Raw genomic sequence first — 17,256 nt, forward strand, 5'->3', positions numbered from 1 at the left:
CGCTGGCTTGAGCATGGACTCACCAGCCTGAGTGCGGGGTCACTGACTTGAGCCCAAAGGTTGCTGGCTTGAACCCCAAGGTCACTGGCTTGAGCAAGGGGTCACTCCCTCTGCTGTAGCCCCCTGGTCAAGGTACATATAAGAAAGCAATCACTGAACAACTAAGGTACCACAATGAAGACTTGACGCTTCTCATCTCTTTCCCTTCCTGTCTGTCTGTCTTTTTTTTTTTTTGTACAGAGACAGAGTGTCAGAGAGAGGGATAGATAGGGACAGACAGACAGGAACGGAGAGAGATGAGAAGCATCAATCATCAGTTTTTCATTGCAACACCTTTAGTTGTTCATTGATTGCTTTCTCTTATGTGCCTTGACTGTGGGCCTTCAGCAGACCGAGTAACCCCTTGCTCAAGCCAGCAACCTTGGGTCCAAGCTGATGAGCTTTTGCTCAAACCAGATGAGCCCACGCTCAAGCTGGAGACCTCGGGGTCTCGAACCTGGGTCCTTCCACATCCCAGTCTGACACTCTATCCACTGTACAACCGCCAGGTCAGGCCTGTCTGTCTGTCTTTTTTTTTTTTTTTTGGTCTCTCTGTCTTTATCTGGCCCTTTCTCTGTCTCTGTGACACACACACACACACACACACACACACACACACACACACTAACATGACATTTCCACCAGACTGGCAAAATTATTTTCAGTTTAACCAAGTTTATTCAAGTGTCAAGCAGGAAGTGGAATGTATGTAATTCTCACACATTGTAAACCACTTTGAAAATCAGAATAAACAGTAAGACTAAAGGTGTGTAAACCCTACTCAGCAATTCCACTCCCAAGTATATACCCTACAGAACTCCTTCCACTCCCAAGTATATACCCTACAGAACTCCTGCTTGTGTGCAGCTGTATATGCCCAGGCTTCCTCTAGAGGAAAATTGTGGTTATTTACATAGGTTAGGATTACTGGAAACAGATTGTGCTTAGGTTTGCCTCCACTAGAAGTCGTTCTCCGACTAGCCTAGGCAGAATTAAAGGCTCCGTCTTCTGTCCTCCCATTCATCACTCCAATAAAGAGAGGCAGGGAGGGAGAGACAGACAGGAACATGGAGTTGTTCCTGTATGTTAAGATGACCAACACTTTTACAATGAAAAGGAGGACAAAAATAAATTGAAGAAAACAATATCATAAATAAAAAATATATTTTATTTATTGCAACAATAATACACTATGATAAATGGATAATAAAAACATTTGTAGTATTTAATATTGTAATTATGCTTACAGACCTATTAATTTTTAATAATAATTGTAAGAAAAAAGTACTCATTTAGATACAAATACGTCACATCACACTCAATGGATCAACTCCACATCCATCGAATACAGACATTTACAGAGTAGTCTTCCAATATCAAAAAGGAGGACATGCCCTGACCGGGCGGTGGTGCAGTGGATAGAGCGTCGGACTGGGATGTGAAAGACCCAGGTTCGAGACCACGAGGTTGCCAGCTTGAGCGAGGGCTCATCTGGTTTGAGCAAACAAAGCTCACCAGCTTGAGCCCAAGGTCACTGGCTCGAGCAAGGGGTTACTCAGTCTGCTGAAGGCCCACGGTCAAGGCACGTATGAGAAAGCAATCAATGAACAATTAAGGTGTTGCCACGCGCAAAGAAAAACTAATGATTGATGCTTCTCATCTCTCTCCGTTCCTGTCTGTCTGTTCCTGTCTATCCCTCTCTCTGACTCTCTCTCTGTCTCTGTAAAAAAACAAACAAACAAAAAAACAAAAAAAGAAAAAAAACGGAGGACATGTAGGAGGACACTTTTCAAGGAAGAACGGAACTTACAAAAGAAGGACTGTCCTTCCTAAAGGAGGAGGATTGGTCACCTTATTGTGCATTGACCGGGAATCCAACCCTCAACGTCTGTGCTTCAGGGCAATGTTCCAAACAACGAGACTATCAGGTCAGCTCTTGAATCTCCGGTTTTGTAATAGTTATGCCCATGGTCCAAAGAGGGAAGCGCAACAAACATAAGCGAATGGTAGGACCTAAGCATGCGAATGTGTGTGCATGCAGAATCAGCTGCTGCGTCATGGGGGATGCACGCAAGGGGAGCGCGACGCCTGCGCAGAGGAACTGTGAGAAAGGTGGCATCTGTAGCCGGGAGAGGAGTGTCCACCAGCGGGCCTCACAAGGCCTAAAGGGGCCTGAGATAGTCGCTAGACTTCTCAGTTGAGGCCTCTTCACCCTCATTTTCACCTACCTGACCAGACTGAAGAGGCTAAGCCTCCAGACTAGGGTGAGGCCCCAACATGTTCATAGATCTAGGCTGTGTGAGGCTGGGCCTCACTGCTGAGGGGAATCAGGCCATGGCCCCGTGCTTCTGTGAAACTGAGGAATCAAGCCTGAGAGGTCCCAAGAAGCTGATCTTAGCTCCTTTGCTCACAGAATCTAACTGAGCTAACTCCAAGGCCTGGCCATCATGGGCCTTGGCCATCCGCCCCTCCCACTGGGCAAACCCATTGGTGAACCCACTGGTTCAGGTTCCCAGACAGCAGACACCAGGTCCAACAGCATCACAGGTCTCTTAGGGACAAACAGCTATTTCCTGTGCCTTCAGGAACTTGGACAGCAGCTCTGTCCTTTCCTCTTTGGAGGTTATAGTTCCAAGAAAGGAAGTAAACAGGTATTTGTGGGAGACCTGAGCACTCCCCAGAGGGCATGGACCCAGGAAAGCAGTTGCTGGAAAGACGGTGTTAGGTCTGGCACATTGGGCCAGCTGGGAAAGACAAAGTTCGGTCTTGCACTTTGGGCTGTCGCCAGGATCTCTCCAGCTTCAGAAGAAGAGTCTGCCAGGAAACCAAGGGGGGTTTTATAAGTGTCACACATGGACGGTTTCCAAATCCCAGTTTATCAAAACTCAGTTCTTTCACTGAAGGCTCAGATTACCAAATGACCCAAAAGAAAACAATACAACTCAGAATTTGTTTGAAGGAATACACTTTTTAAGTATGTTCAAAGAAGGCAGATAAATTTTTTGTGAGTACAATTTTCCTTTTTTTTTTTTTTTTTTTTCTTTTTTTCCCCTCTTTCTGAAGCTGGAAATGGGGAGAGACAGACAGACTCCCGCATGCGCCCGACCGGGATCCACCCGGCACGCCCACCAGGGGGCGATGCTCTGCCCCTCCGGGGCGTCGCTCTGCCGCGACCAGAGCCACTCTAGCGCCTGGGGCAGAGGCCAAGGAGCCATCCCCAGCGCCTGGGCCATCTTTGCTCCAATGGAGCCTTGGCTGCAGGAGGGGAAGAGAGAGACAGAGAGGAAGGAGGGGGGTGGCGGGAGTGGAGAAGCAAATGGGCGCTTCTCCTATGTGCCCTGGCCGGGAATCAAACCCGGGTCCCCCGCACGCCAGGCCGACGCTCTACCGCTGAGCCAACCGGCCAGGGCCACAATTTTCCTTTTTTAGTGGAATGCAGAGTCAAGGATAGTGTTAACAACATGAATTATGAGAATCAGAAGTACTTGTACTTTGAAGTATGTTATATTTCAGCTGCTGGCAAACTGGTAGTATTGAAGGTTTGTGCTTCTTAGGTAAGCTGCCACCTATTAGATAAATGTCTCCAGCTTCCTTAACTTTTTAAACTTTGAATAAATTGAATTAGGATTTTTGTTGTTATTTATCATTCCCATGCTCCCAAAGGAAAGCAAGTCCCAAATGAAAGAAGTCACTGATAGACACTCTTTAGAGTTATCTCATTTGATTTTGTGTTGATAATCTGAGGCTCTTACTTTTTCTATCTTTAGCTGTTGTGACAGCATTTTCTTTTTAAGTTTTCCATTGATTTGAGGAAGAGAGAGGAAGGGAGAGAGAAAGAAGCATCAACCTGTTGTTCCTCTTAGTTGTTTCATTTAGTTGTGCACTCATTAGTCACTTCTCATATGTGCCCTGACAGGGGATTGAACCCGTCGCATTGGAACAACGCTCTATCCATTGACCCTCTCTGCCAGGTCCCATGGGCATTTTATTTGGGTATTTCTTCTAATTCTCTGTATTTTCTGTCTTTTTTTTTTTTTAAAGAAAGAGAGTAGAGAGATAAGAGAAAGGGAGAGAGAAACATCAACTCATAGTTGCAGTACATTGATTGCTCCTCATATGTGCCTTGACAAGGGGGTGGTGCTCCAGCTGAGCCAGTGACCCCTTGCTCAAGCCAGCGACCATGGGATCATGTCAATGATCCCACACTCAAGCTGGTGACCTTGTAGTCAAGCTGATGAGCCTGCACTCAAGCCTGCGGCCTCAGGGTTTCAAACCTGGGACCTCAGCAGCCCAGGTTGATGCTCTATCCACTGTGCCACCACAGGTATTTTTAACATTCTAAATCATTAAATATAATATACATCCACAAAAGTACATGGAACATGTAAGCATAATTTTAAATGAATAATGATAAAGTTTATATCAAGAAATATGCCTGACCTGTGGTGGTGCAGTGGATAAAGCGTCGACCTGGAAATGCTGAGGTCGCCGCTTCAAAACCCTGGGCTTGCCTGGTCAAGGCACATATGGGAGTTGATGCTTCCAGCTCCTCCCCCCTTCTCTCTCTCTGTCTCTCCTCTCTGTCTCTCCCTCTCCTCTCTAAAATGAATAAAAAAAAAAAAAAAAAGCACCTCTTACCTAAGAGTGTGCCTTAAAAAAAAAAAAAAAAGAAAGAAATAGAACATCTCCATAATTCTGGAAGATCTCCCACCATCAGTTCACAATCAGTACCCTTTCTTTTTTTAAAATTTTTTAATTTTTTTTTTTTTAGCGTGCATGTGCACAAGAGAGACAGACAAGAAGGGAGAGAGATGAGAAGCATCTCGTAGTTGCGGCACTCTTAGTTGTTCATTGATTGCTTCTCATATGTGCCTTGACCAGGGGGCTCCAGCCAAGCCAGTGACCCCTTGCTCAAGCCAGTAACCTTGGGGTCATGTCTATGATCCCACGCTCAAGCCTGCAACCCTGTACTCAAGCTGGAAACCTTGGGTTTTTGAACCTGGGAGCTCACCATCTTGATATCTTAGTTGACCCTAAGTAGTTATAGTTATTGTTTTTCAGGAAGAGTGCATGTGCATCAAGATCCAAAATTTCTTTTTCTTTTTCTCTGTCTTTGAATGAAAACAGATTACTAGTTCTGGCTTGCTTCTTGTCTAAAAATTGTGTGGCATTAAATTCCTTTTTGTATCCCTGTTGATTATCTGATTCTTAGTGTAGAATTCTGTCCACAGATCTTAAGCTTGAGGGCTCACTAACTAAATCTATATTCCTGTTCAGTGATTTAGGCTGCCTGATGGACAGGAGAGAGAGCTAGGACCATGACAAAACCTCACTCATCTCTCTAGGGTTTCCCACTTTTTTTCTTTTTAATTGAAGATATTGTGCCAAAGGCTGCATTTATCTACTTAATATTTTCTTCAGCTCTGAACATTTGTGTTTCAAACTTATTCTTTATCTTAATTCCTTGATGACACAGTTTGTGTCAAGGAATGCATTAACCCTTAACTTTCTCTTTGGGGTGTCTTGGGGTCTTGTTGGTGCTTTTATGATTAATGGGCTCGTCCATTGGGGAGGTGAGCCCTCTTTTTAGGTTCTTTAATAGTCTTAGATATTTTAGCTCTCGTCTAATATTATTACTCTCTTTTTTTTTTTTTTTTACAGAGACAGAGAGAGAGTCAGACAGGGACAAACAGACAGGAACGGAGAGATGAGAAGCATCAATCATTAGTTTTTCGTTGCACATTGCAACACCTTAGTTGTTCATTGATTGCTTTCTCATATGTGCCTTGACCGCGGGCCTTCAGCAGACCGAATAACCCCTTGCTCGAGCCAGCGAACTTGGGTCCAAGCTGGTGAGCTTTTGCTCAAACCAGATGAGCCCGCACTCAAGCTGGCGACCTCGGGGTCTTGAACCTATGTCCTCGGCATCCCAGTCCGATGCTCTATCCACTGCGCCACTGCCTGGTCAGACAATATTATTACTCTTGATCTTCTCATTTCTCACTCCTTCTGGCCTTTCACTCCTACTAGCCCCAGAACCCTGCTCAAAGCTATCTTCTAACTCCTCCTAATTTCTGACTCAGAACTTTTTTTATTACAGGTTTTTTTGTTTGTTTGTTTGTTGTATTTTTCTGAAGTTGGAAATGGGGAGGCAGTCAGACAGACTCCCGCATGCGCCTGACCGGGATCCACCCGGCATGCCCACCAGGAGGCAATGCTCTGCCCATCTGGGGCGTCGCTCTGTTGGACCAGAGCCATTCTAGCGTCTGAGGCAGAGGCCATGGAGCCATCCTCAGAGCCCAGGCCAACTTTGCTCCAATGGAGCTTTGGCTGAGGGAGGGGAAGAGAGAGACAGAGAGGAAGGAGAGGGGGAGGGGTGGAGAAGCAGATGGGCGCTTCTCCTGTGTGCCCTGGCTGGGAATCAAACCCGGGACTCCTGCACGCCAGGTGGACACTCTACCACTGAGCCAACTGGCCAGGCCCTGACTCAGAACTTTTTATCTCTGCTGACTGTTGGTTGACCCCCATTGCTACATGATTGCTGATATGCCCCATTCTCGATTCAGGTAATGTATGTCTTGGTACCAGTGTCCTGTTTGATCATCTTCTGTTTTCTCATCTGGAGTATACTGATGGAGGGGGCGGTATTCGGCCTTCAATATTTGGTAATTGTGAAGGTAAGGTGGATCTTCCTTACTACCCTCTCAGGCCTTAGAGGATACCTATTGTCTATTCTTAGGTGTCCTTTCCCCATTATCTCCGTTTGTGTCCCCATTTATTTTGTTAAAGTTTTCCTCTTTGACATCTCTACTTATTCTTTGTTCTCCCTGTTAGATAACAGCTTTGTACAGCATGAAAGTGTGGTACCAAGCAGGGGTCCAAGTCTTGTTTTCCTTGGGTTTTGGCTATGGCTCCATTGTCTCTTTATTCTCACACATGGACCTGTCCACAGCTATCTCAATGATGCCTTTGTTGTGGCTCTGGTCAACCTGGGATCCAAGCTGCTTGTCACACCTTTTATCTTCTATGTCCTGGGCTTCTGGGCCACAATCATCACACACCAGTGCAATGAGAAGTAAGGCCAGTTGAGGGTCTCAGCCTCAAGGAACTACAAAAACCCAGAGACCCTAAACTTATAGGGGTTGCAAAGACCCACATTCACACATCTCAACCTCCAGTGCACTTGTGAGCCTCTGCCTTCTCCTAGGACAGTGGCTGGCAAACTCATTAGTCAACAGAACCAAATATCAACAGTACAACAATTGAAATTTCTTTTGAGAGCCAAATTTTTTAAACTTAAACTATATAGGTAGGTACATTCCTTATCAAGGTCGTGCCCACACATGGTATTTTGTGGAAGAGCCACATTCAAGTGGCCAAAGAGCCGTATGTGGCCTGCGAGCCGCAGTTTGCCAACCAGGGTCCTAGGATGAAAAACAAAGATGTTCAAATCCTTGTCATATATTATCCTTCTTAAAAACCTTTTTTAAAATTTATTGATTTGAGAGAGAGAGAGAAAGTGTGTGTGTGGGGGCATCAATTTGTTGTTCCACTTATTTATGCATTGATTGGCTGATTTTTGTAAGTGCCCTGACCAGGGATTGAACCCACAACCTTAGTGTATTGGGATGACACTCTAACCACTCAGCTACCCAGCCAGGGCCAGAGCCCTTTTCTAGCCGTAGAAATCTTCAAACACAGATATTGCCAACTGCTCCCCTCAGAGTTCCACCACAGAGATATGCTCAAATCGACATATATTCAAGGTTAGTCTAGTCCCAGACAGCAGCTAAGAACCTACCTGTCTGGGTAGCATTCTGCTTTCTAATGCATTCATTCTTTACTGTCAGCTCCTGAATTTAGGGATTTTAGTCAATCTATCATACTTAAGCTCCAACAAGGCTCTCACAACTAGAACCTTTCATGTCTTCTCGCCTGCATTTTATTCTGTAGGCATTAATCAAAAACATCCACCAGACATTTAGAAAGTACTCTTTGTGTGCTACAGAGACTTGGACAGGTGAATCAGAGCACAGTACTTACCTTCACTGAATTTTCAGTTTTGGAGGGAAAAAAGAAATTCTGTCATTTGTCACAACATGGATGAAGTTGAAGGGCATTAGGCTAGGTGAAATTAGTCAGGCAAAGATAAAATGATCCTGACCAGGTGGTGGCGCAGTGAATAGAGCGTCGGACTGGGATGCCGAGGACCTAGGTTCAAGACCCCGAGGTCGCCAGTTTGAGCACGGGCTCATCTGGTTTGAGCAAAGCTCACCAGCTTGGACCCAAGGTCGCTGGCTTGAGCAAGGGGTTACTCAGTCTGCTGAAGGCCCACAGTCAAGGCCCATATGAGAAAGTCAATGAACAACTAAGGTGTTGCAATGCGAAACAAAAAACTAATGATTGATGCTTCTCATCTCTCCATTCCTGTCTATCTGTCCCTGTCTATCCCTCTCTCTCTGACTCTCTCTCTGTCTCTGTAAAAACAAAAACAAAAACAAGATAAAATGATACATGTGAAATTTAAAAAAAATTATAGTAACAGAATAGAACTGTGGTTGCCAGGGGCTGGAAATGGGGCAATGTAGGTCAAAGGGTATTAACTTTCAGTTATAAAAATAAGTTCTGCCTGACCTGTGATGGTGCCACGGATAAAGCTTTGACCTGGAACACTGAGGTCACTGGTTCAAAACCCTGGGCTTGCCTGGTCAAGGCACATACAAGAAGCAACTACTACGAGTTGATGCTTCCTTCTTCTCCTCCCTCTTTCTTTCCCTCTCTAAATATCAATAAATAAAATTTTTTAAATTAAAATTAAGTTCTGTCCTGGACAGGTGGTTTGGCTGGTTAAAGCAACCTCCTGGTAGGCAAAGGTTTCAGGTTTGATCCTAGTCAGAGCACGTATAGGAACAGATTAATGTTTCTGTCTCTCTCTCCCTTCTTCTCTCTCTAAAATTGAGAAATACTTTTTCCACCAATTTTAGTATATGTGCTGCTTAAGTGAGCACAATAAAAACATTTTTAAGGAAGTTCTGCCTGACCTGTGGTGGCGCAGTGGATAGAATGAAGACATGGAATGCTGAGGTTGCAGGTTTGAAACCATGGGCTTGCCCGGTCAAGGCACATACAACTGCTTCCTGCTCCTCCCTCACCCCCACCCCTCTGCTCTCAAAAATTAATAAAAGCTTTTTTTTTTTTAATGTTCTGAGGTGCCTATAGTTAATAATACAGTATTGTACACCGAAAAGTTGCTAAAAGTTGATATTCAGTGTTTTCACCACACACACAAAAAATTTACTATTAGATGATGAATCTGTTAATTATCTTGTTTGCATTCTACAATGCATGATTATCAAATCATCATTGTGTGCGCTTTTTAAATTTTTATTTATTGATTGGAGAGGAAGGGAGAAAGAAACATTGACTGTTGTTCTACTTATTTATCCATTTATTGGGTGATTCTTGTATGTGCCCTGACCCAAGATGGAACCTGCAAACTTTGTGTATCAGGACCACACTCTAACCCAGTGTTTTTCAACCAGTGTGCCGTGGCACACTAGTGTGCCATGAGACATGGTCAGGTGTGCCGTGGCGAAATTAAACATGGGTCCCCAAACTACGGCCCGTGTGCCCGCCGCCAGCTGCCTCCATCCGAACATAAACATTCCCCTCACAATCCCTCCAGCTATCAGCGACAGGAAGAGTGGAGGCACAGGGAACGCTCACTGACCAATTACCTTCTAGGATTCATCCCGGCCACTAGCGATGAACCAATAGTAGGCTGCCTCTCATCCACACCCAGGAAGGTCCCCGCTCAGGCTGCCGTGCCCCTGTCATTGTGTGGCCGCAGCGAGTAGTTGAAGCTGCTATTCCTCCCCATGGTCCCGATTTCTAATCCTGGTCAGGACTGGAGGTAAATGTTGCCACCACTAGATGAAGCCTCAGCTTCAGCTGGTTATGTCTATCCTGATGGTGTATATAGATATTTGACCTTTTTCTTTTTAAAAGAGGCCCCCACAAAGGGTGATATACAATGCATCGTAATGTTATCTAACTTTAAAGCTAAAGTTTGCTGATCTTCCTTTGGACAGTTTTTGGTTATCTGTTGCCAAGGAGTTCCCCATTCTAGGCAACAAAGCTATTTTGACATTGCTCCCGTTTTCAACCACATATCTATGTGAGCTGAGCTTCTCAAGCTTGACTGCGATAAAAACTAAAAACAGAGAGAGACTGAGAACTTTGAGGAAGAGCTTCGTGTGTGTCTTTCTAACATTCCTTCCAAGATATCCCTTTTGTGTTCATCAAAACAGGCCCAAGTTTCACACTAAGTGAGTATAAATACATTTAGAAACTATATTATTAACCATATGTATAATATGTACTGTGTTAGTGTGTCATTTTGTGTCATTTTGGTAGGTGGTGTGCCCCAGGATTTTGTAAATGTACAAAATGTGCCATGGCTCAAAAAAAGTTGAAAATCACTGCTCTAACCAACTGAGATACCTGGCCAGGCTACACTTTGCATATATACAACTAGATTTGTCAATTATTCCCAATAAAGTTGGGGAGGGGAAACCCAGAGTAAAAAATCAGAATAGTATTGATATTTAATGACAATAAAATAAATTGCATCTTGGCTAGGTAGCTCAGTTGGTTAGAGTTTCCTCCCCATATGCCAACGCTGCAAGTAGGATCCCCGGTCAGGGCACATACAGGAATCAACCAATGAGTGCATGAATAAGTGGAACAACAAATCGATGTTTCTCTCTCCCCCACTTCCTCACTCTATAATCAATAAACACTTTTTAAATTGAATTTTGAGCCTTAAAAAAGAAAAAGGATAGCAGATGAGATCTCTCAGAAAAAAGAAAGAGTACTGTATCTTTAAGGGTGCTGGTTTTCTAGGACCTGGGTGGACACCAGGATGGTAGGAACATCCCTGACCTATGTTGGAAATCTGTGAGGATTTGGGACTTGACAAGAGTGGGAGCCTGTGGGGTGTCCAGGGAGTTCAGAGGCTGCTAGGCATGCAGCTCAGGCCTAGAGATGATCAGGTACTACAAAGCTGGATCTAACTGCCAAGGTCCCAGGCTCAATCCTGGCTCCTCTGGGGCCTCCTCCTCTAGGGGCCCCACTGCAGAGGCAGGAAGTCCTGCCAGAGGCTCAGCTTCCGCTCTGGGTGTTTGGCACTGCTCAGCTACCCCTCTCACTCCCAGGGACCTTCCCACTTGGGACCTGCAGCACTTTCACTTCCCCGAAGTACCCAGGCCCTGCCCCAGCACAGGGGAGCACCTGGTCTACACTTGTTGCCGAAAACAGGATGCAGACAGTGAGAGAGGAGCAATGACAGATGGGGGTGGGGGGGGCAGTGATCAACAGGGAAAGGAGGGCAGGCATGCAGAGAAAAGGTGCCAGAAACCCAAAGAGGGACAGGATAGAGACCCTGAGGTTGAAGGAGACAGAAACCCAGAGGTGGGGACAAGGACTCAGAAGATAAAAGGACTCAGAGAGAAGGGAACAAAGACTTAGAGAGGAGGACAAGAGATCAAGGGCTGGGAAGAGGGGACAGAGATGGAGGCAGAGATGGCAGAGCTTAGCAGGCAGTGAGGTCAGAGTGTCTGTGAGGTCGGCTGCTGTGCAGGGCTGGCCTGGGGTCTTGGTGCCCAGAGTGAGTGGGTACAAGCAGATCAGGAGCCCCCGTGGGTCCCCAAGCCTAAGCCATGGAGACCTGGGAGGAACTGCCCAGCGTGTCCTTGGTGTCCACAAATTCCAAGGCCCCTCAGGTACATGCGTGTGTGTCCCAGGGGCGGGTGAGGGAGACAAGGACAAAGACAGAATAAAACCACCTTGTGTGTAGAGGGAGGGGTGAGGCTCCACCCCTGGCACTTCCTCTTTCTCTGTGTTCTTCCTTTGTCTCTGTCTCTCAGCCTCTCCCTCTCGTTCAAGGCTTCTTTCTCCCTGTCTCCCCACTGCCAACTCTTCTGGCTGCTCACCACTCCAGGCAAAGATGTCGGCCCAGAACAGCTGCCTCAGCCTCATCAAGTACCTCCTCTTCGTTTTCAACCTCTTCTTTTTTGTGAGTTGTCTCATGGTTCCCCGGACTGGGCCCCAGTCCCTCCCACAGCCTCCCCTCCTAGTATCCCTGCTTGCCCACCATCATATTCTCATCTCCTCTCCCCAGGTCCTAGGCAGCCTGATTTTCTGCTTTGGTATTTGGATACTTGTGGACAAGACCAGCTTCGTGTCATTTGTGGGTGAGGGGGCCGGGGCAGTTGGGGAGGAACTTCCTGGAGCGGGCTTGGAAACAGCCTCTCCACAAGTGGCGTCCTGGGGTCCCTCTTGTCCCAGGTAGCCCCACAGTTCCCAACTCCCTAAGTGGGTCCCAGGCTCTGCCAGGCCTCTCCAAGCTTCAGTGTCTTTCTCTGACAACTGAGTTGTGCATACCACCAATAACAATAATAGCCATTTCCCGGGCACTTCCTATGTGTCAGCTCTTGTGCAGATGTTCATCAGATCCTCCCAGAAACCTCTCCTGGCATTCAGAGTGGGGAAGTCACATACTGGACTAATAATAATAGTAGGAAAATAGTAAGAAGGTAATAGTCAAACCCCTAATGGCTCATATTAATGTGTTCACCCTGTGTTGAGAACTGGGTTGAACACATGCCTCCCAGGCATGCCTCAGAACAACCCCTGGTAATAGATACCATTCTATTCCCTAGACCTCAGGGAGCTTAAATTGACAGATCCAATGTCACAGAACAAGTGATGGGGCTGAAACTACCGGGAGTGAGAAGAGCTGAAGGAGGAAAGAGAGACTGAGAACAAGAAGGAGAGATTGAGAACTGAAGGGAGGAAGAGGGACAGAGACTTAGAGAGAGGAGAGAATCCCAGAGGAGAGGGACAGGGACTCAGGGTGGGGCAGAGTTGGAGACCTGGAGAAAGGGGCACCAGGAGCCTAGAAAGAGGCCCCCCAGGCCTGACCAGGCGGTGGCGCAGTGGATAGAGCTTCGGACTGGGATGCAGAGGACCCAGGTTTGAGACCCTGAGGTTGCCAGCTTGAGCGCTGGCTCATCTGGTTTGAGCAAGAAGCTCACCAGCTTGGACCCAAGGTCGCTGGCTCGAGCAAGGGGTTACTCGGTCTGCTGAAGGCCCGTGGTCAAAGCACATGAGAAAGCAATCAATGAACAACTAAGGTGTCGCAATGAAAAATTGATGATTGATGCTTCTCATCTCTCTCTGTTCCTGTCTGTCTGTCCCTATCTATCCCTCTGACTCTCTCTCTGTCCCTGTAAAAAAAAAAAAAAAAAAAGAGGCCCCCCCCCCCCCAGGATACTGCTCTCCACTGCATGGGTGGAGAATGGGAGAATGGGGACTGCCTGGAGCTGGGCACCTAAGGCTCAAAGTCACTGCCTCTCACCTTCCCCAGGCTTGTCCTTCATGCCCCTGCAGATCTGGTCCAAGGCCCTGGCCATCTCAGGAATCCTCACCATGGGCCTTGCCCTCCTGGGCTGTGTGGGGGCCCTAAAGGAGCTCCGCTGCTTCCTGGGCCTGGTGAGTGCCCCACCCCCTCTCCCTCCTTAGGACCACTCCCTTCTCCCCTCAGATAGATCCCCTGCATCCTGGAGAGGGGCCCAGCCTGACCTCTCCACTCTGCCCCTCAGTATTTTGGGATACTGCTGCTCCTGTTTGTCACGCAGATCACCCTGGGGATCCTCATCTCCACTCAGCGGATCCGGGTAAGCTTGCCTGCCCCTCCCCCCTTTCCCTTACCCCTACAGCCAGTGGGGTGGACTTGGTGGGGGAGGGAGGTGGAAAGAGACGGAAACAAAGGCAGACAGGGACTAACATAGACAAAAAAAATAACAGAGAAAGGAAGAAGAGAGCCACACAGACAGAACAGATACAGAGACTGACAGAGACACGGAGAGGTAGAGACAGGAAGAGGCAGAGAAAGACCAACACGCACGGAGGAAAACGGTCATAGCAAGAAAGAGATCCAAAGGGAAACAAGAAAAAAAGAGAAAACACGCGTACAGAGGCTCAGAGGAAGAGAGAGACCTAACGAGAGAGATCGTGGGAAATAGCGAGAGAAACAGAAAGACGGTAGAAACTGGCAGAGAAAGATTTTATTTCATTTTTTAGGGGGGGGGGGGGAGTGGAAAACATCAGCTTGTAGTGGTTGCTTCCCGTATGTGCCTTGACCCGGCAAGCCCAGGGTTTCGAACAGGCGACCTCGGCATTCCAGGTCGATGCTTTCTCCACTGTGCCACCACAGGTCAGGCAGAGAGGGGTTTTGAGAAAGAGACTTAGCCATTCAGTGAGAAAATGATGCCGGCATAGAGATGCTCAGGCACCCACCCCTCGGCGCTGAGACAGCCGGGAGTGGCTGAAGTTGGTCAGCACAGATGCGGTGGGGAAGGCAGGTTGGGATCCAGCCTCACTCTCAGCCTCTCAGCTGGAGCGGAAGGTGAAGGACATAGTGCAGGAGACGATCCAGAATTACCGCGCCGACCGGGAGAAGACCTCAGCGGAGGAAAGTTGGGACTACGTGCAGTCCCAGGTGCGTGAGGCATGTCGTGCCCCCCCCCTCCCCCCATAACAGAACTAGCCTCAACGTGGCTCAGTGCCCCAGCTCCCATCCAGGACCCTGGAAGGGCTTTGCTCTCTGCCTTGATAAGACTCCACCCTCAGCCCCAAGGCCCTAGCGTGATCCCACTCCCGGCTCCTAGTGACTCTGGGTCCCACGGGACCGGCCCCCCTGAGACTCCATTTCCTGGTCACTCACCTGCCCATTACTGAGGCTGAATTACAATGCCCACCCAATCTTTAGTTCAGAGTCTGATTCTGCAGCTTCTCGCCCAGCCCCAGGTCGCCCCGTAATTCGTCTCTTCCAACTTCATGTTTTCCTAATCCCCTAGCCCTGTCCCCCACCCTCCTCAGCTCTCTGCTCCCAATATGACGTCATACCATCACTCGGTCCCCTGATCCCCAAATCATGTTGCATTCCTCCAGTCCCGGTCCATCTGACTCTGTCTCTCTCTCAGCTGCGCTGCTGCGGCTGGACCTCTCCTCAGGACTGGTTCCATGTCCCTAGCCTGAGCAGCAACGAGTCGGAGGCATACCGTGTACCCTGCTCCTGCTATAACGCATCGGCGACTAACGACTCCGCAATCTTCGATATGATCTCCCTCTCCCAGTTCAGCCGGGCCGGACCACTGGCGCGGCCCCGACGCAATACAGACTTTTGCGTGGTCCCTGCAAACAGCTACACCTATCGCGAGGTGGGAAAGGGATCGGCCCACGTGAAGAGGATTGCGGGCAGGAGCGTGGCCCCCTGGAGGCGGGACCGCAATATATGGGGGGGGGGGTGTCTGCAAGTAGGGTGGGACCACGAGAAAGAACGTACAACGGACAACAGGTGGGGCGAAGCCCCCAGAAGCTGCGGTTTCTTTGGAAAGGCGGGGCCTAAAGAAAAGGGGAGGACCTGGAATGCTGTTGCCTAGGGAGAAGTAGGCTTGTTCAGGGCCAAGAGACTACAATACCGGTACCTAGGGAAGCTGGGTGAGATAGAATCCCAGAAAAAGTCCTACCTTTAACCTTTCTCTATGTTGCCAGGGCTGCGCGAGAAGCCTCCAGAAGTGGTTGCACAACAACCTTATCTCCATAGTGGGCATTTGTCTGGGCGTCGGTCTACTCGAGGTAATCCAATCCTGCCCTCACTCGCGACTGACTGTACAATCCTTAAATAGTCCTGCCCCAAAAGGTGGATTTAACGGTGGGCACACTGGGCGCGCGCCCTGGGCCCCGTCTTCTGAAGGACCCTCCAAAATCCCAACTTTACACTTTTTTCTAATGTAAGAGGCCCAATATTTTCTTCTGCGCCCGGGGCCCCAACCGACCTTAATCCGAGTCTGGCCCTCATTCTGGGAAAGGCTCATGCATAATAGACCCAATCGCCTGTGAGCCCTGATTGGTTGCACGCTGGAAGGTTTCCCCTTCCTCCCGAGGCTCACATCTGCTCTCCTCAGCTGACCAGCCTCCTGCTATTGGCCGCAATATCCCACCTCTTTTCCCGCAGGTGAGTGCGGCGGGGCTGAGCCTACTATTGCCACGCAGAGCCCTCCAACCCCAGCCGCAGGTGCGGAGCGCCAAAGGCTCATGCCCAGAGCCCGGCCTGAGCGCTGATGGCTGCAGTGGGCGCAGCGGCAGTCAGTGGGGTGGCTGGGGCATGGCGGATGCTTGCCCCAACTGGGGTGACAAGACCCCTCAGGGCAAGCTGCCGATACCCCTAGGCCTAGGGCCCTGGCCGCTTAGTGATCAAGACGAGGAACAGTCTGAGACCAGAAGCACAGGCACAGAGGTGGAGGCCAAGATGGAATTAGAGACACAGGCAGAAGGGGATAGAGATGAGCATCCAGAATAAAGGACCCTGGGCTTGCTCCGGATCTCACTCCTTTCCAGGCTCTAGACCTGCGTTAGGCGCAGCTGAATTCCTCCTACCTCACCCTGTTCCCACCTCCCCAGCCTGTCCATCTGCATCTTTGGTGGCCTAACCTATGACCTCCTGCCCTTTTACCCTTAACCCCACCATTCTACACCTTTCTTATCATCCCCCCAAACTCCCATCCTGGACCCCATCTTTCACAACCAGGCCCAGCCCCATCTGATTCTTGACACCGAGCCACACCCCCTCGACCTATCTGATAGCGTCTCCTTTCTCTATAGCTCAGCTTCATGACGCTCTCCATATTCCTGTGCAGAAATCTGGACCAAGTCTACGACAGGCTCGCCCGGTACCGCTAGGCCCGGTTCTCCCCAAGTCCCTCCTAGACCCCTTCAAGTGTCCTGGGCACTGACTTCTCTGACGCCTGTAAATATTTGTTTAACACCCTTCTCCCCAGCCATTGAGCCCTCTGCCTCCTCATTTCCCCGGGGACCCAGGTGTCTGCCTGCCCCATGGCTGTCACCTCTCTCACGGGACCTGGGGCTTCCCACCACCAGCTTCCTGCCCCCAAACACACCTCATTTCTTTGTCAGCCTACCACCTCCCACAAGATTATTTTTCACCCAAACCCCAAATAAACCCCCTGCGTTTTGGTAAAATGGCTTTATCCTGTCAAAACCAACACAATTTTGAGGCGGAAGATGTGGGGGAGGGGCAGACACTACCTTCTAGCTGGTGGCTCATGTAGAAGAGGGGACAACATTAAAAAG

General features: G+C 48.5%; 1 protein-coding gene across 3 annotated transcripts; it reads left to right on the forward strand.

Moving 5' to 3' along the window:
- Positions 1-11,951: 11,951 nt before the first annotated feature.
- On the forward strand, positions 11,952-17,145 carry CD37 (CD37 molecule). 3 transcript variants are annotated; one of them, XM_066373969.1, is made up of 8 exons: positions 11,952-12,115; positions 12,221-12,293; positions 13,469-13,593; positions 13,704-13,778; positions 14,498-14,602; positions 15,087-15,323; positions 15,658-15,741; positions 16,768-17,145. In XM_066373969.1, the coding sequence occupies exons 1-8, from the start codon at positions 12,047-12,049 to the stop codon at positions 16,843-16,845; spliced, it is 846 nt and encodes a 281-aa protein (XP_066230066.1). In that variant the 5' UTR covers positions 11,952-12,046; the 3' UTR covers positions 16,846-17,145. The 3 variants fall into 3 exon arrangements, with proteins under 3 accessions (XP_066230066.1, XP_066230067.1, XP_066230068.1); XM_066373970.1 differs by lacking the exon at positions 16,768-17,145 and adding an exon at positions 16,050-16,717; XM_066373971.1 differs by lacking the exon at positions 16,768-17,145 and adding an exon at positions 16,071-16,716.
- The last annotated feature ends 111 nt before the right edge of the window (positions 17,146-17,256 follow it).

The sequence above is a fragment of the Saccopteryx leptura genome, chromosome 3 (genome assembly GCF_036850995.1).
Source record: "Saccopteryx leptura isolate mSacLep1 chromosome 3, mSacLep1_pri_phased_curated, whole genome shotgun sequence".
In the NCBI taxonomy this organism is placed as follows: domain Eukaryota; kingdom Metazoa; phylum Chordata; class Mammalia; order Chiroptera; family Emballonuridae; genus Saccopteryx; species Saccopteryx leptura.

What these genes read in the sequence shown, in the direction of transcription:
- CD37 (XM_066373969.1), top strand. Translation starts at nt 12,047, where the DNA reads ATGTCGGCCCAGAACAGCTGCCTCAGCCTCATCAAGTACCTCCTCTTC. An exon ending in TCTCCACTCAGCGGATCCGG is followed by an intron (nt 13,779 to 14,497) that starts GTAAGCTTGCCT and finishes TCAGCCTCTCAG; the next exon opens with CTGGAGCGGAAGGTGAAGGA. An exon ending in TGGGCGTCGGTCTACTCGAG is followed by an intron (nt 15,742 to 16,767) that starts GTAATCCAATCC and finishes CTTTCTCTATAG; the next exon opens with CTCAGCTTCATGACGCTCTC.